Source organism: Epinephelus moara, chromosome 8 (assembly GCF_006386435.1).
Source record: "Epinephelus moara isolate mb chromosome 8, YSFRI_EMoa_1.0, whole genome shotgun sequence".
In the NCBI taxonomy this organism is placed as follows: domain Eukaryota; kingdom Metazoa; phylum Chordata; class Actinopteri; order Perciformes; family Serranidae; genus Epinephelus; species Epinephelus moara.
Window position 1 is genome coordinate 37,579,632 of NC_065513.1, and position 21,571 is coordinate 37,601,202.

The following is a 21,571-nucleotide window of genomic DNA, read 5'->3' on the forward strand; positions in this document are numbered from 1 at the left end:
TGTGTGAACTGTAGCCTCAGTTTCCTGTTGTTAGCTGACAGGAGTGGCACCTGGTGTGGTCTTCTGCTGCTGTAGCCCATCTGCTTCAAGGTTGGACAAGGTGTTGTTGCTTCAGAGATGGTCTTCTGCAGACCTTGGTTGGAACCAGTGGTTATTTGACTTCCTGTTGCCTTTCTATCATCTTGAACCAGTCTGGCCATTCTCCTCTGACCTCTGGCATCAACAAGATTGTGTGTGAAAATCCCAGTAGATCAGCAGTTTCTGACAGACCAGCCCGTCTGGCATCAACAACCATGCTACATTCAAAGTCACTTAAATCACCTTTCTTCCCCATTCTGATGCTCAGTTTGAACTTCAGCAGGTCGTCTTCACCATGCCTAAATGCATTGAGTTGCTGCCACGTGATTGGCTGATTAGCTGAACAGGTGTTCCTAATAAAGTGGCTGGTGAGTGTATTCTTCAAACTTTACAACAGAAACAAGATGTTAGTCTCAGGTTAGCACTGTTGGAATATCAGCTGAATAGACTATGGACTGACAAATCACAGTTTAAACCTTTTTCATGTAACCACCGTGTGGACTACAGAGGGCCCTAAGAAGAACAACCTCCCCTAAATATTTAAAGCCCAGTTGCACTGCTGTGATTCATTAATGATCGAGGGTCACTGACACTCTTCTGGACTGGAAAACAGATTCAAAATCAAAATTCACACCGTGTTCTCCCCTGTCAAGCAACACAGTGGGGACATCAACTAAATTCTTTTGTCGGGGCCAAAACTATTCCACATGTAAATTATACATTTGGTGTCTGAATTCAACTGTTTTTATGTTAAAATAGCAATTATCGAAGAAAAGAATAAAAACATTCCAAACTTTTGTGCGGCGGTGTTTCCGGCACTTCGAGGCCCTCTGGCTGATTTTCTTTTATAATGATTAAGTGTGGAACAACAATCAAAATGACAGGTACATTTTTATGTCGATATGTTGAATTAATCGATTCCCTGTCTGAATTTTCAGCGTTGCTTGCTGACTTTATAATTAATGATTTTATCTTTTTTGTTGTTTACTATGTAACTGAAGTCCGACCTCGCCAGTGTGCATTTCTTCTTGAATGCAAAAAGCCAGAGACATGCCGGATCAATCGAAATCTTAATTCTTGCTGCTTTTTCATACAACAACAGTGAAAAGTGCAAAAAACATGCTTGGCAATACTTTGGTTGGAAAAATAAGGTTAAGGTAAAGGGTTATTTTATCCCGTGTGAGAGCTTAATGAAGCAAAAGAGGAAGATGTGGGAGAGAATGCAAACACACCTTGAGTTTCCTCCTGGCATTGAATTTCTTCAGGCACTCCACGGTCTCCTGTCTGTGCATCATAGACGCCACTGTGGACCGTTGCTGGGAGAAGGAAGAAGAAGAAGAGGAAGAGGAGGACAAACAGAGGCAGGTTAAGGGAGAGGAGGAAGAAAGAGACAAGAAGAAATCAGTTAATTAATGTTTCTGTTCTTGTTTGATCGAGTAGTTGCGTAACAAGATGTGTGAAAAGCAACTGCCATCTATCTAAAGCAGGGGACACTTACGCAGACCCATGGGTGCTTGAGGGCCTCCTGAGCAGTGATCCTCTTGGCTGGGTTGATGGTCAGCATCTGGTTGATCAGGTTTTTGGCCTCTGGGGTGACTGTGTCCCACTCTGGGGAAGGAAACTGGGGCAAATAGATTCACATGTCTTATAATTCTGTGTAGAGACGAAACTGTTAGTTGATTTATGGATTCAATGATTGACAAAGAATTAATCAGCAATTATTTGATAATTGGTTAACTGTTTCAGTCAAACGTTTAGCAGTTACAGCTTCTTGAATGTGAAAATTTGCTGCTTTACTCTGCATCGTATCAATGCAAATTAAATACAGGAATGCCCCGATTCAGTTCCAGTCCCAATCTGAGTCATTACATTTTTGCTCACATGGTCTCATACCCCATTAATTGTTTACGGTGTGTGGCGTTTTTCCGAGGGCGGGGCTCAGTCCCTGCTCTTACTGTACACACATGGAGACAGACAGCAGAAAGCTGGAGAGCTGACGGCGGCTGCACTCCGCCTTCCTGCATTCTAGCTTTATGGAAAAAACCCCTGTGAGACAGCTGACGTAAGGACTGGATCAGGCTCTATATAGCTCAATATAACTGATCCCAGTCAGTTAGAATGGCTTGATTGCCCCCGATACCAATCTTTCAGATCACATCGGGACGTCAATATCTTTGAGTTTTGGACGTAATCTGAAGACAATGCATTGGGAAATTGCAATGAGCACTTCCACAGTTTTTTTCCATTTCACATACTTAAATGTTTAAGATAGTAATTGATTCTTTTAGGCGTTCTTTCGACATGTATACAGCACATTTGGAATTTGCTTCTCAACTGGAGTTTTTACCGCAGCTTGCGACACACTGCCTCTTGTCTGCCTCAGTCTGTGCGTTGTACACCGGCTAACTAGCCAACAGTTTGTAAGGCTGATGTAGAAATGAATGCTCAAGAGAAAATCCTACATTTCTGGTCAGAAAATGAAAGACTTGGACACCAACAGGTATTTGCATATATGTAAAAGGCGTTTTAAGAAGGTAGTTGAAGAATAATAAGAGGGAAGTTGTGTTTGAACAGGCGAACAAGTCCGCTGTCAGTGGAAAACTCACCCACCCCTAGCAAATTCGAATTTGCTCTGCACGGGAATCTGGCCCCAACGAGCAGAGCCCGGTGAATCACCATCGGACCAATCAGATCAGTCTATCGGGCGTAACATGATGACGACAGCGCTGCGCCGTAGGAGTTGAAAAGTAAACAGCCAAGATGGCAGCTGCCAAAGGACCGCGTCCATACAATTTAGCTTTGGAAGAAACGCTAAGCCAGCTACACTTATCTTTTTCCTTGAGAGAGGAACAGAAGACTGCCCTAGAAGCCTTCGTTTCCAGGAAGGACGTTTTTGCTGTTTTGCCGACGGGATACAGCAAAAGCATAATATATCAGTTAGCCCCACTGGTCGGCAAACAAATGGGGCTTAGTGCAATGAATACGTCACCTTGTTTTTTGCTCTGATTGGCTATCGTGCTATCCAATTGCGTGCAGAGGTGGGTAGTAACTAGTTACATTTACTCAGTTACATTTACTTGAGTAACTTTTTGGATAAATTGTACTTTTCAGAGTAGTTTTAATGCAAAATACTTTTTACTTTTACTTGAGTTATATTGTTTTAAAACACCAATACTCTATATATATATATATATATATATATATGTATGTACAGTATATATAAGAATATATTTGTGTTTCTTGTGCCTTGATTTATGTTATGTTTGTAAAGATTTAATTTATTTTTGTTTTAGTTAAAGGGGTATCATTTAAAATACATGAATTTGCAGATTATTATTTTTGATTGCTTGATTACGTTCATGTTCTTATTTTACAAATAAATCAGACGTCACTCAACAGTTACTCAGTACTTGAGTAGTTTTTTCACCAAATACTCTTTTACTCTTACTCAAGTAAGTAAAGTAATGCCTCAGTTAGTGCTCCTTGGGTAGGAAGGGCAAAAACTGGCATATTCTGTCCATGTAAACGTAGTCAGTGTCTGATGAGCTTGAATTCTCCTTTGAGATTTTCATATCTTGCATATTGAATTCAGCATTATGTGTGAAAAACAAGCTGATTTATTTGTTGGATAGCTTTACAGTAAACACAAGCGTAGAGAGAGGGAGAGAATAACAAACAACACACAGGTCACAGGCCAGATATGGACCCAGGATGCCGTCTGTTACCTTCAACATCACAGCCACTGTGGCCTCCTGCGGGTGTGTTTTCCAACAATATCAGAAGGCCAGTCCAAGCACAGCCCCGAGCATTTTGTCAAGGAACTCTAAACCCATCAGGTCCTGTTGTGTTTAGGCATAAATGTCGAGGTCTGTGTCCTATGAGCCCAGAATCTCTGCCAGAGAGTCAGACAGCCTCTCTCTCTATTTGGCATGGACTTAAATGTGATCTAAGGTGAGGCTCCCTCTCTTGCACCCCCTGAAATATGAATGAGGTGACTGAGTTACGTAACCGCTGCCAAAAAGGAACGAGGGCAGTGGGAGGAGAGGGGAGGGCATTACAGCAGGAGGGGAGACATAAGAGAGCAAAAACGAGGAGAGGAGAGGAGACTCACATCGTAAGCCCCAGCCTTGATCTGCTGGTACAGCTTGTGCTGGTCCTCGTCCCAGAAAGGAGGGTAACCCACCAGCAGGATGTAGAGGATCACCCCTGAGACACACGCAAAAACACATATGGACACACAGACACACAGAAAGTGCACAATTTGTTATAAAATGTGTTTCAGTGTGTGTTTTTGTGTACAATTATCTAGGAAATGCCATATGTGTGTGAAGTGTGTGAGTGACTGTGTGTCTCTCTGTACAACTCACCGCAGGCCCAGATGTCCACAGGTTTACCATATGCCTCCTTCCTCAGTACCTCAGGGGACAGGTACCCCGGTGTGCCAGCAAATCCTGCAGTAAACACACAAACACACACACACACACATACACAATTGATTGATAAGCTCACGGCAGCAGATTGTGTATCTGCTATCTTTGGATCAGCTTGTATAGAAAGCAAGTCAATCTTCCGTAAGCTATGACTTAGAGATCTTAAAGACAGATTTGAGGCTTTAAGGTCAGTTGATTGTGATTTACTGGCAAATCTCTTGAGGGAAGCAACAGACTCCACTGTTGATGGGTACAGATGTCTGTAGAAGAGATCCAGGTGAGATGTGGAAGTGTGCCTCAACAGTGCTATCTGAGACATTCAAACTTAATCTCCATGTACTAACAAAAACTATTCTGGACCTCTATATGCAGAGTTTGACATCCCTGATAGGAAATAACGTAAGAATGGCTTCTGAAATAAATGCCCAGGTAGGGGTCAGGCTTATACGTAGCTCTTTTTCGACAGTCATGGGCTAGCTTGGCTTGGTTTGGTTTGGGCCGTCAGCCCAGCACAGCAGGGATTTGCATTTCCATTACAACAGGGCTACCGTCTTGAAGGTGTGTCTTTAGCTGATGATGGCTTCGCTTGGGTGATGACGTTTAAAAGCAGAGTGCTAATCCACGCCTAAACTCCCCTGTTATTTTTGCTGCATGTGTTTTTCCATCACACAGCAGGGCAGGTAAAAGAAGTCTACCTGTTGGAGGTGAGCTGTTTGAAGAGGTGCAGTAAGAGCCTGTTGTCTGCAGCTCTTCATCAACATCTCACTGTGGCTGTTCCTGCTTTCACTTTCCTCCCTGCTGAATTATTAGACTTGTCTTTATTGAAGAAAAGCCGCTAACAAGTTCCACTAATTTAGTAATAACATTTAATTTCCTATAGATTCTTCACAATAAAAGTCCACTGTTATTTTGATATGTATAAACTTTCATTGTGAAGCAGCAAAGAAGGAAATGTTGAGTTTTCGAGCAGCAACTTGACACAACTTCTAACATGTTGGATAGCGAACATGACACAGTAAAATAAAGCAGATATCTAAAGTAAAAACAGGACAAATGAGAGAAACTAAACTCCAAACCACAGAGATTCAGTTCGAAGCTACACCTGCAGACAGAGGTGAGGAGAGTCTCGCAACACACACGCTTGTTTGAGGGGGAGAAGCGGTTGTCGTTGTGTGTTTGCTGGGGTCAACGAGACGTCACAGCTAACCACTTGAGGGTGGGCGGCCTGGCTTTAGGACCTACTTTTGAGAAGGTCCATCTCTGCTACAGCTCAGCGAGGCGTGGCACATCTTAACGGATAACGAAACGCAAATCAGCGCAACATGGCTTTACTCTGCGTGGAAAAGGCCCATTAGCCTACCTATGTGTCGTCGGTTTATGCTTACATAATCTGGGGCATACATCTTTTCTGAGCCTTTTATATATCATATATAGTTTTATCTACGTATAGAATATTTTCTAATAACTTCAGTCACTCTCTTTCTGTCGGGTGGACCCTCCTAAGTCACTACATTACTCTCTTTTTTTATCCTTAGGTCTTTATTCCTTTCTCAAGCGTTTAACAAACCCGATGAATGAAACCCGTCATAGGTTTAGATATGTATATAATAAGTACAGACATGATTAACTCATGCACCTACCAAACCAGGCCTGCTGATCCCCCTGCACCTCGATGGCCAGGCCAAAGTCGGCCAGCTTCACTGCGGCATTCTTACATTTGCTTGCTAGGAGCAGGTTCTCTGGCTACAGTCGGGGAAAGGAGAGAAATAAGGTTATCAAACAGTTTGTAATGAAGGATGGAGGTACATAACATACAGTGTCCTAGTGGGGGAGGAGCTGGAGGTAGATAGCTATGCATGCAGTTTTTAACTGGGTTCACAAAGAACATTCTTAACACTGTACTCACACTCACACAAAACACAGGTACACACAGACATAGATGTCATTTGGATCACTTGTGCGGACACACAAAAGCTATACAATAAAAGTGAGTTCAATAACTCTGTGGACTAACTTTTACTGTACTGTATAGCTTCATGTGTTCACGGAACCTCGTCAGTCTGCAGTGCTTTTTTGTGTTAGCCTCATGTGGTGCGCTGTGGTCTATAGGCTCCATCGCTGTGGCCCAGATAATGCAGTCAGCCTCATTATTCTCTGTCAGAAGAGGGCTCTAATAATGGGCTGCTATCCCCACTGGCCCCCTGCTCTCTCATTTTGTCTCTCTACATCTCTCTCAGCTCTCACTTAATCGTTGCCTCTGTGAGAGCAACTGGCAATCTTGAATGACAAATAAAGCACTCTGGTGGGAAATATTAATACAAAATGCAAACTTTTTCTTTTAATTAACTGATGTCCAGGGTGCTCGTGATGTCACCAAGCTAGCTAACAGGGTAACAAACACATTGCACAAGTATAAGCTAATGTGACTACTTAGAGTTCAGGAGGTCAGCTAGGCTAACAAGGTAACCAGAAGATCTTCGCATGGCAAGATTGCATTGTTGATGGCAAGAGCGCTACGCTTTGCATGACACTACTCTAACCTCCTTCACTGAACTCTCGTCTAACATTACATCGAAACAAATAAGTTCAGTTCTTTGGCTCTGCCCATTTAAGGTTTGAACCTACCAGTAAAACTATTCCTGCCTCTCTGGAGCTGCTTGTATTAGGGTCAGGTGCACTCTGGTAATTCTGCTACTGTTTTGGTTAAATATAACAATGTCAGCAGTAACGCTGTTAGTTGTACGCGGGACTAAAGTTCCAAAGCCTTCATTCTCTTCCAATTAGCTTGTGTAGTTGTTTCCTGAAATGTACCTCAGCGAGCAGCACCACAAGTGCAAACTTACAGCATGGCGAGAATGAGGACATTATATTTAGGTTGCATTTCTGTCACTGCCTCCCCTGCACTGCAGCAGCGTGTGTCTTTGCACCCTCTGCCTTCCTCCCTCCGCTCTCTCCCCTCAGCTAATTTGTTTAGAGGCGCAGGAATACTGTGTATTTAAAGCGCAGATACTTAAAAGTGTGCTTTTATAGCCTTTGAGCCCCATAAGTAAAAGAAAAGGAAATGAGCAAGAGAGAGAGACCGTGAGTGAGCGCAGCAGTAATCCTGAGGCGCTGTGCCTACTTCGTGTCATCATATTCTCACAGCTCTACCACTTGGTTAGGCTTTACTCTTTTGTAAACGAGGAGAGTTAGAACTTGCCAACACTGCAGCAGGAAGATAATCCGTGAAAACGGATGTGGGTGGAAATTCTGATGAAGCATGCGCTTCTATCGAAAAGGTGCATAAACATCCAGGCCACATGTTCAGACAGAACAGCAGCAGTCACCACCGCTTTTGATGGAAGCGCTCCTTCCCTCTCCATCTCTTTGGCACACACACACATACACTTAGACATGCACACAGCTGAGCACAGGGATAACTAGCAACTAGTTTGAGAGGGAGGGTACGTGGACAACAGAAAGCTGTAATCGAGAGCAGTTCACGAGTGGGTGTTTCATATAAAATGATTCCCATCTTTCTTTCTTCTGGAGCTGCTGAGGGATTCCTCACTAATTCTTTCAGAGAAAGTGGCAGGGATGTAGACCTCATTTAAGAGGATTCAAGCAGACTGTAGTATGGGAAGAGAAACTGGCTCGCACTCATTTTACCATAACTTAAAGGAATTAAGTAATTCATAAAGTCAGGGCAAGGTAAAGTTTGATTTTTTTATACTAATACCAACCAGACACCTGAAAGAAATACCTTAAAGTAAAACTCTGTCTTTATCTACCAATCCTTCATCTAATACCTTGTCTCAAATCTGGTGGCATGACATAGTCTAAAGTAGGAAAATGTTTGATTTAACTTTGATTGTAAAATACATAACTATGTCTGTGTTACAGACACGTTTCACTTTGATTTCCAGCCCTAATTAAAGTATCGTTTTAACTTATCCTTGCTATCTATTCATGCAATTTTCATTACGTGCATTACATGTGTCTAAAGGCTGAAAATACTGCCTTCAAGATTGACATATAACCTGAGAGGCAATATACTTTTGATTTCTGAGAAGAAGAAAAAACAAAAAACGTTAGAATATTTGCTGCACAGTCTCAACAATACAGGACTGGCACACACACACTTGTTTGCTGTGTTGTCATCTCATTTGGCATAACCCAATTCCTAATTTGAGGGATCTTGTCACCAAGCTGTCCTCAGTCATCACACTATGACCTATTGCATGAAATGCTCCCCGATGCTTGGGTGTGAAACCAGATAGGCGTGTCGGCTAAATAAAGAAATGGCCACAACAGTTCTGATAAACACAACACGCCTTAGCTGGAATGCCGGGACTGACATTTGCATAGAGGAGGTCTGCTCGACAAAGTGCATCATGCAAAACAAGATGTGACAAACAAGCATGCACGTACAAAAAAAGACGACCAGGTACGAGACATGACAGCGAGAGGACTGAAAGCGGTTTGATTTCTGTCTGTTTAGACGCTGATTCCCACACAGCTCGTCGTGTTTGAGGAGCTGCTTTAACTTTTACACAAGCACAGCATTATGCCAAATTTAAAAAGCTACAGACCTAAGCGAAACTTCAGTTTAGTTGTTAGGTAGTTCACAGTCAGCAATCACATTAAACAAGGCGGCAGCTTGTTGTACGATCTCACTGAAAATGCATTCCAAGCTCAGCAAAATCCTTAAAGGGATAGTTCGGATTTTTAAAGCAGGGTTTAATGAGGTGCCTATCCATAGTCATTGTGTTACCTATATTGGTGTTTTAATTTGAAGTCACCAAAGTCACACAATAACACAGGTATACTAACTTCTCGAGCTTCATGTTATGCAAGATGAAATCACTGTATTTGTCAATGGAGTTTGGTGGCTTCAAAGAGAGCACAGATGGATAAAATGGCTTCAGTTTCCTGTCAGAAATGTCTGACGGCAACATAGAGTGGTTAAAATGTTCTAAATATAGCCAACACTTGGTGGCAAAAATACGTTTTGCTGCTGCCCTCGTCCACAGCGATACACTGCTTAGCTTCTGGGGCATTACTCCTGCCTGCTTCTCCAGACCGCCATCTACTGTATGTAAAACACTGACTATGATCAAGTACCTCACACAACTCCACTTCAAGAAATGTGAACTACCCCTTTAAGAGCATAACTTCACTGAACCATATGGCATGTGTATAGACATCTACAAAATACTTCTATTAAGCAATACAACAGTTCTAAGAAAGTTGGTACAAGTTCAAAAGTAGCGACTGTCTCTGTGTCCAAGCCTAAAAAAAGACTGCGCTACCAGCCAGCTAGCCAATATAAATAAATGTCACAACATCACAAGACAATTGATGGCAGCTTACAGAAAATGAGCTGCCACATTTGAAGCACTGAGGGTAATTAACACATCTATACAGGCAATCTAAACCACACGGGGTGTCTCATAATCAATAGTTAACATATTTCTCTGACTAGTAAATGAACCAGAGGTCAGATTAAGTATCCTCCTGGGCCATCTTATGTGGATCCGTAGACATAAGGAATGGGCTAGTTGTGCAATGACAAGGTCCTGTTCCAAAAAGGTTACAGAGCAGCGGCACTGGTCAGCCAGCATGACCAGCGTTGCATGCTTTAAGTCTCCACAGACCTTGGGAAGTGGTGTTTACACAACAGGAAAGGAAGGTGACTACACAGAGCTGGAGGATGTGTATGGCAGGGCAGAGCCAGAGAAAGGTCGGAGGTGGTATTTGACAGTCTTGAGGTGATGGCCACGAGGCCGTAGGGACTGTTCTGTCTCTGGGGAAAGGATCTTTGGCCTATCTCTAACTATTGTGCAGGCATAAGGAGACGACAGCAACTGTTTATGTATCAGAATATGATGATTCAAAACCTTCTCTAAGTCCTGAGGCTTTGCAAGTGACATTATGTCCACAGACATTACAGATTCTCATCTACTTATCAGACTTGCACAGACGACACATAAAACACACCCACACCAACAACCCCCCCACTTACACAAATATTTAAGCACACTCTAAAGGGACAGCAAGATGATCCCCATCACTCACCTTCAGGTCCCGGTGCACCACGCCCATTTGATGGCAGTGAAGCACCGCCTCCAGGATCTGCTGGATGCAATGACTGCATGCAAACACCAAGGGAGGGGGGTGGGGGGGGGGCGCATGTTAGTCTGAGCGGCGCTACAATCCCGTGCACAGGCCAGGGGTGTGGGGAGGGAAGGTGGGGGGAGGTGTGATGGAGGAGTGGGAGGGGATTAAGGGGTACAACATGGGTTGAAAGGGCTCTTCTGTTGCCAGCCGTCACACTCTCACCGTTTATTGGCTTCGGCTGACCCACAGCTAAGCGCACCCTGGGTTATGCAAATGGAGCCACTTTAACAGCTCGGATAGGCTACGTTAGCTAAACACTGCGGCCCAAATGAAGGCATACTGCAATATGAATTTCATAGGTCACAAACATTTTCTCTGATGTGCCTCACAATACATGGCTGTACCACAAACATTAGCTGTATGCTGGCTCGCTCCATTTCCTGCTGGATCTAACACCCTATAGAGCAGCACATGTCAACAGCAGCCTTAATGAGTGAGGTTTTTGGAAGTTGGCTGTAGCTCTGGGTTCCAGTTGGTTGGCATGAAAGGGGCGTAGCTGTGGGTGCACTGCAACAGAAGAGTCCTCTGAGACAATCTATCCTGCAACTAACCAGTGGATATTATTCTCTATGATCTCGGTCTTAGACACTCTATTCTTCGTAGATGAATGTATCCATGGACACGCTCATCTAGGAAAGACATTTTACAGTTGGCTGCAGCTGGATTCTAGATACCCCACCTCCCTCCGTGTTTTAGTCAGCAGACCTCTGGTGATGAAAGAGGGTGTGAGAATGTGGCTGGCCATTGGGAGGAGGGGGGCACGGAAGGCGTTGATGAAGGAGGTAAGGGAAGGAGTGAGTCATTGTGCAATTAATACATTTAAAAGATGTGTCTGGGATCAATGCCACGTCTACTGCCAGCCTAGCTGGCCTCTGCCGACAAGTGCTGTCGTTCTGATGTCAGTGCGCTACCGGACACTAAAAATAAAAAGGCAAATCTCAAAAACAGTGTGAGAGACGCTGAGGGATGATTGTGATTTGAGTCTATGCAGAAACCAGATGATGTACTGTATCTGAGCAGGGAAGGCGGATATATAAATATATGTATACAGTATATATGTAATGAGACAGACAACGTGTACATGTGTGCGAGGGGACATGTACTTTGCCTGGGTCCAGCTGTGGGAGGTGTGGACTGATGCATGAACACACACATGAGCACAAGCACCTGGGCTGTTGGGGATGTGGCATTGTGTGTGGATAAAAGCCTGAGCGTGCATGTGCGCTTCCTGTGCACTGACAAAGTCAGAGGTCATCAAAGTTCAGAGTGAGGTTTGTGCTTTTGTTGTTTTGAATTATTAAAAAGTCCACCCCATGACTGTTTACAAACAGCTGTGGGTTGTGACACTAACATTTCTGTTGTGTTTAACATTTTAATTCCAAATGCACAACATATGACATGATGTCAACAAATATAACATCTACAACAGACTATGTGTCAATAATTAATGTCCTTTAGGAATCAAAGAGAAAGCTTCAGAATCATACCAGATAAAATCCATTTTGGACGAGGCGGATTTCTTCCTATTGGAGGCCCAAACAGACGATTCAAAGTAGCCACATAACATGTAGGATTTTGAATAAGGCCACATTCAGACAGACCACAGTACTGCGTGAAGAAATGCAGCCCTGTGATTCACTTTAATGAGGCCAGGTGCTGATGAGGCGCAGGCTAAAAATAGGTAAAATACTTTGTAACATAAATGGTGTATTTCTACTGTTTAACTGCTGAGCATCGCACTCAAAGATAAAATGACTGACACATAATAACTTTCCAAAGCAGTAAAATCCTATTATAAACTGCTGTGCAGAGTTTTGGTGTCTGATAAGCCTTTAAACCCGTGGATTAATTACTCAAAGTTGACGACCTGGATCATATTTCATCGTCTCACCTGTGCCACAAACAGCACGCTTCCACCAACGCAGCCCCTCACGTGTTTTGAACGCAGGCCTGTTTTCGGTCTGAGTGCAGCTTAAGGGAAGCTTTTGGATAATGGAAAATGATGCTCTCTTGCTCTTACTGCACTACTGCTCTTTCCACCTACACTTTTGGAAATAATGTTTAATTCATATTCATATATTAAAGGGAATTCTGCAGTTTAAATACAGTTGAAATAAGATATTGTGTGAAATGACAAATCACTGAGTGACTGTCTTGATGAGGAGAAGTAGATACACTAAAAATTTACCAAGTAATTTCAGCAGCTTAATTTGACAACTTGATGTTAAGATAGAATATTGAGGGTTTTTTAAACTCACTTAATGGTAGGGCTGCCCCCTAATACTCGACCAGAAAGATCAATAGTTGGCAAGATTTTATTGGTTGTGTACTCACAGAAAAAAGAAATAAAACAAACGTGGAACTCTATTAGGAGCTGCGCCTTGTCAAAATAAATCTAAACCTATATGACTGGACCATGTGGGAATTTAATTTGAAAGGACAGACACAGGAAGTGTCCACGCTCAGCAGTNATATTAATGAAGGTTCATTAGTACAGTTTTGTATTTCTCTGTAATGTAGCACAGTGTTAACAATGTTACTGATACCATTCTTTCTCACACCTTCAACTCAAACCATTGTGTTGCCCCGCCCAAAATATATCATTTAACAATCAAATCAATATCGTAAAAATGCAGGCGACTAGTTGACTAATGACTAAATGATGACTTTTGGTCAACTAGGAAAATTCTTAGTCGGGGGCAGCCCTACTTCATGGGTAACACAGGCAATAAATGTGCCATAGTTCTTCCAGATAAATGTGTATTGAGTACTGTAACACAAATTATTATAGTGTTTGTGCCTTTAAAAATTATGCTCAGTCATTAAATTGCACCTTATGGCAAAAAACACCTTTGCTGTTTAGCAATGTTTCACAAAAGTCAAGGTCCTACAGTCATAAAACTAACGTCAGCTCTTAACTGTGAATGTGTCACCAGAAATTAATAATTATTAAATACTTAAATACTCATATGTTGTTGTTTTCTTTAGTTTCAGACACTCGAGTTCAAACACTCGGTTTGAACAGCTGTGAATTGTGATGTCACAGACAGAAAATCATTTGAATATGGAAAACTGCTTAGTCTAATTGCCAGATGGCAAAACAGCAGCTTGCCGACCTCTGTGTTTGAAAACTGCGAGGACAGATAAAGGAGAATCCCTGTGTGTGTGTGTGTGTGTGTGTGTGTGTGTGTGTGTGTAGATACAATGTAAATAGAATGGATTACTTCTTGTGTGTGGCCTCGGAGTTTGCGTTATTTACATGGTCTTCTTGATATCACTTGCATCGTATAGAAAAGCCAATCCATCCTGCCGTCTGGATTTGTGTGAGTACTATGTTAATATTTTATGTAGTTCTGGATGTTTTGCACTGTACACCACATACATACTGTATTTCTATGAAGATTTGGATGAATGCAGCTGAGACAAGAAATCTGCACCTTTAAATTATCTCAAGATTTCTTGCTATCATATCATCAGTAAACTTGTAGCCTAACAATTAAGCTCAGAAACTGAGCCGTAAAAAGGGGGCAGTCTTAATCCTACAAACGCACAGGACCTCGAAGGCTGATTTACAGTAATAGGTGCAATAAAGGAGGGGTCCGTGAAATATTAGAACATGAGAGAAACGAGAGAGAGGGAGAGACAGAAAGTGAGACACAAACAGAGAGAGAGAGTAGGAGAGAGAAAGATGGACTGGCATGGCTGTAAAGTTCAGGGCTATAAATTAGAATCCTGTGTCTTGTTTCTAAAGGTCTCCCAATGAATAAATACTAGCCAGGTCACATCTACAGCCCAAATACTAAGAGCTGGGCGTGTGTGCAGAGTGGTCTCTAAAAGCCAGCACGAGCATGTGGCTGCATGTGTCTGTAAATGTGCTGTCGAGGCTACAGCGACTTCCATCTATGAATGCGTGCGTGTTCTCTTGCACACTCATTGCATGCAGTTCAGCGTGTGTGTGTGTGTGTGTCCACCCTCCCCCCACTTTGTCAGCTGTTGAGCTCTGTAACCCGCAGGGTGAGAATCCTCTGCATGTGTGCGTTTGTGTCTGATGGAAGGAGTTCATCCTAAACGTTCCTGTGTTAGTTAGCAGTTAAGGGTGGTCATGCCGTGGATATCACACCCAATATTTGCTGTATTTTAAGATCCATCCTGTGGTGTTCCTGCTCATCCTTTGCTTTAACAACACCGTCTATAAAAAGCGGGCTTTGTGCACACGTTGTATACGAGCTGTGCTTCTGTGTACGTATGTAATCTGTACCCCACTTCACGGTAGTCTTCAAAGAGGGACTGGATAACTAGATCCACAGATCACAGCAGCAAACAGGAATTAAAATAATTCTCGTTTTCACTCTTGTTCTGGAGAAATCTAATGGTGCAGATGACAGTAAAATACACGCTTATCCTGGTTTTTGAGCACGCCATTTTCTGTGAACTAATAAATAACTGTATTGCTACATCTTAAAGTCTGTAGCATTTGAGATAAACTGCAAATGAAAAGTACACTGTAAATAAAAGGAACTGCTATAAATGCATGGCTTGAAGTAAAAAAAAAAAATCTGTATTTTCAGTATTATCTAATGAAGAAACGCCATTAAGGATCTAAATATATGTATCCACAGTAACAGCAACTTCTCATACCACCACAGCTGCTACTCTAACTCCACCAATATCAATATGGCTGCTAATTGGAACCATAGAAACATTATAATACAATATTATATTGTGATTTTGGTGATAGATACAGTCAGTATTTATGGGAAAGCTCCTGAAACATCACATCTTTTAACGCAGAGGGGGAAAACAAATTCAGTCCAATTCAATTTTACTTAGAACGCCCAATATCACAAATCACATTTTGCCTCGGAGGGCTTCACAGGTTATTTTTCAACTTGGACACTATTTTCATGTTTTGGTGTCTAAGTTTTAGAAATTAGTAAGGCAGTGATTCCCAACCGGTGGGTCGCGCTCCAAAAGTGGATTGTGGGTCCATTCATAAACATGTCAAATTTGTGAAAAACACACTTTATTTTTAAGTATAGTGACTTTCTGGCACAAAGCTTTTACTCTGACGTGCTGTTTCCTGCTGTGAAGGAAAGACCAACAGATTGGTACTTGACAGAGACACCAAACTAGCTCGACGACATGGGAAAAATGCCAGTATGACGCTGAATGTGTTAAACTGTGTGGACCATGAATTAATGGGTAAGGTGAAATCTGGACCCTGTGGCTGGACCAGTTGGGAACCACTGCACTGAGGGAATGTTCCCACCTTCAAATTACGTCCACTTAAAGAGCTTGTTTTTGCCACTGATAGGCTCGAAGGGTTTGACAAGATTATTGGATCTTTACAGAGACAGACCTTTTTCTTAAAGAGTACGATCCTTTTAGTTTCACCAGAAACAGCTCCAAAATTGTTACTGTGAAACCCACCAGACTCCATTTAAATAAAGAGTAACTTTATCATCATAAAACACATCTCATTCAAAGATGACAAAATAAAACTCACAGTAACTATCCTGGTTCATCTTCCAATTGGTTTTGTTGAAATAAACCCTTAATTCAGCCACTGAGAAGTGAAAATGTGTTGGCTGTATTCATGCTAAAGATACTGCTTATTTAAATGGAGTCTGGTGAGGTTGGAGATGACAAATTCAGCGCTGTTTCTGGTTTAACAAAAACTGATCTAACACTTTATCCAGACAGTATGAAATTGTTCAGCTACAAGTAAAAATCTAGCCTCCAAGGACCTGTAGTTCATGAGGTTTTAAATCCCTGCTTGATAACATCATAGCACATGGTCGAAACATAGCACACATGGCCTTGAGCAACGTTAGCGCAGATATACTGTCTCGAAAACGTGCATGAAATTCACTAAAACATGCTAGTCTATCATGTAAACAGCTGTATGGTACTGATATTGGGGTAAGTTTAAAAACCACGCTTTCCCAGCATTCCCCTAACTATGACTAGACACCGACTATTTATAAAGCAAACAATAAAATTGTACTTTGACACACTAAAAACATCTTTTATTAGTTTTTGTTTCTTACATACATAAGAGTGGCACAAAGGTGTTGAAGGAAATGGCCACTTTAGAATGAAAATACAGACAGTACTTACTGACCCTCATGCCGACAAGAAGTCAGTGTAGTTTTTTAATCCACAAAACTCGTTCGGGGTATCGGAGGATAACAGCTAGCCAGAATAACCTACATTTTGAAAATGTAATAAAACTCCGCTAATGCATTTCAAAAACATCACAACGGCTCTTCCGTCGTAATCCAAGTGCCCTGAAGCCGCGGCATGCAAAATTGACCTTGACTTTACTCCACTTTTATAGCATCTTTTCTCACTGTGGTCAGTTAGCCTCACGCAAGACTAGCTGATGGCTAGTGGTGGTGCAAGTTCTCGAGTCTCGCGCGAGTTGCCATGTAAACAGCACTCCTGCAGGGCAGACTAACTGACCACGGTGAGAAATGATGCTATAAAAGTGGAGTAAATTACGTCTTTTCAAGTCAATTTTGCATGCCGCGGCTTCAAAGCACTTGGATTATGACGGACGAGCCGTTCTGAAGTTTTTGAAATATATTAACAGCGTTTTATTACATTTTCAAAATGTGAGATCCGTGCACTTCAAGACAAGTGTAGCTGTTATTCCGGCTAGCTGTTATCCTCCGATGCCCCGAACGAGTTTTGTGGATTAAAAAAACTACACTGGACTTCTTGTCGGCATGAGGGTCAGTAAGTTTTGTTAGGCCTGTCATGATAACAAATTATGCTGGGCAATTAATTGCGTCAGAAATTATTGCGATAAGCGATAACATTGCGTAATATTGTGCTTTTAAGACCATTTTTATTATTGTTGTAATTTTGCTGTTTTTAGACCATTTTTTAAACTTATATAATGATAATAAAGGCATATTGATGCAAGTACACCCTTTTAAAGAGAAATAAACATTTATTTAACAAGAATATTTAGGAATGCAAAAAAGAAAATTTAAATATCCGAAATTACACATAAAAATATCGAAATAAATAAATAAATACAAAAAAATAGACTGTCAGTCTCTCACTCTCAGGTGTGCAGTTAAGTTGGTCGTATTCGCTCTTTTTGTTGAGATGGTTTTAGAACAAACCCGGCACACCGGCTCATCCAAATTACTGGGCTCCCCTCTGTCATTTGGTTTAAATCCAAAACACTCCCACACAGGGGCATGGCATTTGGTTTAGGAACAATTAACCGACTTACCGCATATCGCGACTGGCCTAACTACTGTCTGTATTTTCATTCTAAAGTGGCCATTTCCTTCAAGCCTTCAGTAAGCCACTGTAAAATTTCTTGTTGTGGTAGTTACAGATACTGTGTGAGCACAAATTACCTTTCACATAATATACTAATAAAGAACTAATCAAATAAGGGCTGCAGAGACAATCAAAATGACGGTTTAATTATGATCCCCGGCTGGTGATCATCATGAGGCAGCAGTTTTTCAGAAAACAGCATCAGTTTATGTTTCCTTTTGCTGTAGCAGTCAGTACTCATTGATTACAACAGTGTGACAATGCTACTCACTGAGTTTGATGAAATCACATGTAAGAATTTAAAAATGTGTGTAAACTGAGTGTGCATGGGAGGGTTTAACTTCTATAAATCTAGGTTGAGGATATTTTGAAGGGCGCAGCACTGTTGGGATTAGCTTAAAAGTAAGAGTAGCCAATGTGCAGAGAGAAGACATCATCCCCTGAAACCTTCCTGAGGGTTTATGATGACATTGTTGGTTTAACTTGAGACTATTCTGAGGTATAATTCAAGACAGAAGATAAAAGCATCAGCTCAGGAGACGCTTGAAAGAATATCATGACACATGAACCAAGATCTCTAAACACCACAGAGATGCACTTGATGTTGAATGAGGCTGGCTTGAAACTACTTGGATCAATACAATAAACTAAACGACTCAAAGCCAGAGGAAAGGGAGGACGGGGGGGGAAGAAAAAAATCAATGTAAATGTGACTGTGGCTTCTTTTAACTCGCCTCGTGGGAGAGACTGATGGTTGTATGTGTAAACACTGGATATTTATTGCACTTGTAGAAGGTTTGTTTATGTGTTTGTTTATGTGTTTATAAAGGCTCGTTGATTGATTGATCTGGTTGTCGGTCAGTGCAACAGGAGTTTTATAATGTTTGTCAAATGATTGTAAAGAGAACGGGTGGGGTGGGGGGGTGGGGGGGCAAGTGGAGCGGGGAGGGTGGGTGAGGCAGGCCAGGGTCCTCCAGTTAAAAAATAAAATACCATATAATAAAAAAGCAAGAAGGAAACATGAGAGCATACCGAGAGACAAGTCGGACAGGCGGACATTAGAACAGCAACTGACGACACGAAGAGACGAGACGGAGGAGGAGGGAGGAAGGGAGGAAGGAGGAAAGGGACGGAGGAGGGAAAGGAAGCAGGGATGCAGATGCTCCTCTACATATACTAACCTTCAGGTCCCTGTGCACTATGTCATGTTGGTGAATGTGATGGACACTTTCTAGAATCTGATGGATACAGTGACTGTGAAGACAAAACAGAGAGAGGAGGGACAGTGGGGGTGGAGGTGGAGGAAGGGGGGGAGGAGGGATGAAGATGGATAGACCATGGGGATGCACAGAGAGGGATGAAGGTGGAGAAATGGAAGGGAGAGGGGTGACGGAGAAGAAAGAGGATGCCAGGTGAACAGAGTGACGGGCAGGGCCAATGCAAGATGAATGAGATAAAATTAAATATGAGAGAATGGCAGGTTAGATTAGAGGAGGCCATGTGACACAGATGTCAGAAGAAATGAGAGGAGAGAGGAGGAGGAGGAGGAGGAGAGGGCGATTGATGCATATAGAGATGTTGAAAGGGGAGGGACGGGTGGGTGAATGCGGGTGGAGGAGACAAAAACGTTTCGTTTTGCTTTTTTAAACATGATGAGAGACAAGAGCAGCCACAGAAGAACCTGCCAGACACAAAATCACAACAACACCGACAGAGGAGAGGAGAGGAGAGGAGAGGAGAGGAGAGGAGAGGAGAGGAGAGGAGAGGAGACCCAAAAAAAAAAAAAAAGAGGTGACAGATTATGAAAGAGAAGACGCTTTTGAAGGGCAAAGAGAGATAATACATGAAAGAAATGGAACACTTATGTATAGGATGAGACTGAATCATAGAAGACTGGTGGGCTGATGCCAGGCTATTTTTCCATCACTAAAAGCAAAACACATCACTGCATGAGAGATACGAGCACCTACCTCACTCACTCTATTGTGTGTGTACATTTAAATGTGTGTGTATGCAGCCTTGGTGCAATGACAGTGTAATGTGCACAATATGTGACTAACAGCAGGCGCACAGAGACAGGCAGCCTGCAGGATCCACACCCACACAGTGTCTAGTTAGTGGGCGGACTGAGAGAGAGAGAGAGAGAATGAGAGAGATAATATGTGCATGCTTCCTCACAAACACACGCACACACGCCTTACACACAAATCTTTACAAAAACACGACATGCACACAGTTTATGATGCTACACTCAACACCAGAGGCTGAGACTTTGTATTGACTGCATAGACATCCTGATCTTTCACTTCTTGGATGTTTCTTGGTTTAAAGGGATAGTTCAGATTTTTTTAAGTGGGGCTGTGTGAGGTACTTATCCACAGCCAGTGTACTACCTGCAGTGGATGTCAGATGGCATGCCCCCAGTCAATCTACTGCTGTGGACGGGTCAGCTACAGAACTTATTTCATGCACCTAAAAAAAATCAGTTTAAGTGTATACCATTTTCGCCCCTTTTACACTGCCAGATTTTTTTCCAGATTTAATTTCAATACCTTTTTAAGACTTTTTTAAGACCTTCCAAAAAAACCTTAAGACCTCATCGCCACTTCAAGCTGTCGTTAGCGGTCTGTTTACGGTTGTTTTTTTTCCCCTTTAGCCATATGTAAACTCAAAGAACGAGAAGCAATATCTGTTAGGCATATAAGATTTCATGTTCCAGTTTCCAGTTGTTTTTAATTGATTGATTGTTTTTGGTTGGTTATTAAAAAAGAAAACATCTCCGACAAGGAAACAGAAAGCCCGACGTGCAATGAATGGAGACCTATTATCCTGCTTGAACACAGACGACTAAATTCTTTCAACAATGTGACTCAAAATAATGATAAAATAGATTTTACTGATATAAATAATATGCTGATGGGGACATTTTCCACCGGTCCACTGTGCTCTGAGTCTGGTGTCAGTGACACATGCTGCTCTGAGTCGCGCATCTGTCTGCTTGCGCTGCAGTGCGCGCCGAGGGTTTTAATTTTTTATGTTAAATCAAAAGTTAAACACTACTTATCAGCATCCAGAAGTGCTTTTTCGTTTGTGAATATTTTTATCTTAATTGTAGGGTTGCAGGAAACTACCCTTTCACCATAATTTTTAAGTTATTAACTTTTTTGGGCTTTTTTTTTCGCTCAGCCCCCACCCCGAGTGTGTCTACCTACACATCGTTNCAAACCTGACAGACACTGTAAAGATGAGCAACTGGGGAGACAAGGAATTGCGCGCCCTCCTTGTCCTCGCAAATGAAGAGGCCATTAACCATCAGATGACGGGGACGGTGAAGGATGGGCCGACTTACGAGAGAATCGTTGCCTGACTAGCCGTGGCTTCCCTCCCATGTCACTGTTTACGTCACACGCTGAGCTACATGTTTTGTTACTTGCTNGCGCCCTCCTTGTCCTCGCAAACGAAGAGGCCATTAACCGTCAGATGACGGGGGGCGGTGAAGGACGGGCCAACTTACGAGAGAATCGCTGCCTGACCAGCCGCGGCTTCCCTCCCACGTCACTGTTTACATCACACGCTGAGCTACATGTTTTGTTACTTGCTCA

The 21,571-nt window shown here is 42.3% G+C and overlaps 1 protein-coding gene across 25 annotated transcripts in view; it reads right to left on the bottom strand.

Moving 5' to 3' along the window:
* LOC126394778 (calcium/calmodulin-dependent protein kinase type II subunit beta) overlaps positions 1-21,571 on the bottom strand; it is a 125,687-nt gene that overhangs the window by 64,800 nt on the left and 39,316 nt on the right. For 16 of the 25 annotated variants that reach the window (XM_050051840.1, XM_050051835.1, XM_050051838.1 and 13 more), the window contains exons 6-11: positions 19,151-19,223; positions 6,149-6,251; positions 4,446-4,529; positions 4,190-4,284; positions 1,577-1,699; positions 1,311-1,394 (exon numbers count right to left, since the gene is read on the bottom strand). In XM_050051840.1, the coding sequence (XP_049907797.1) occupies positions 1,311-1,394; positions 1,577-1,699; positions 4,190-4,284; positions 4,446-4,529; positions 6,149-6,251; positions 19,151-19,223 (562 nt within the window). Of the gene's footprint in view, positions 1-1,310; positions 1,395-1,576; positions 1,700-4,189; positions 4,285-4,445; positions 4,530-6,148; positions 6,252-10,565; positions 10,639-19,150; positions 19,224-21,571 lie in introns of all 25 variants that reach the window. The other 9 variants (XM_050051849.1, XM_050051847.1, XM_050051846.1 and 6 more) reach the window with 1 other exon arrangement.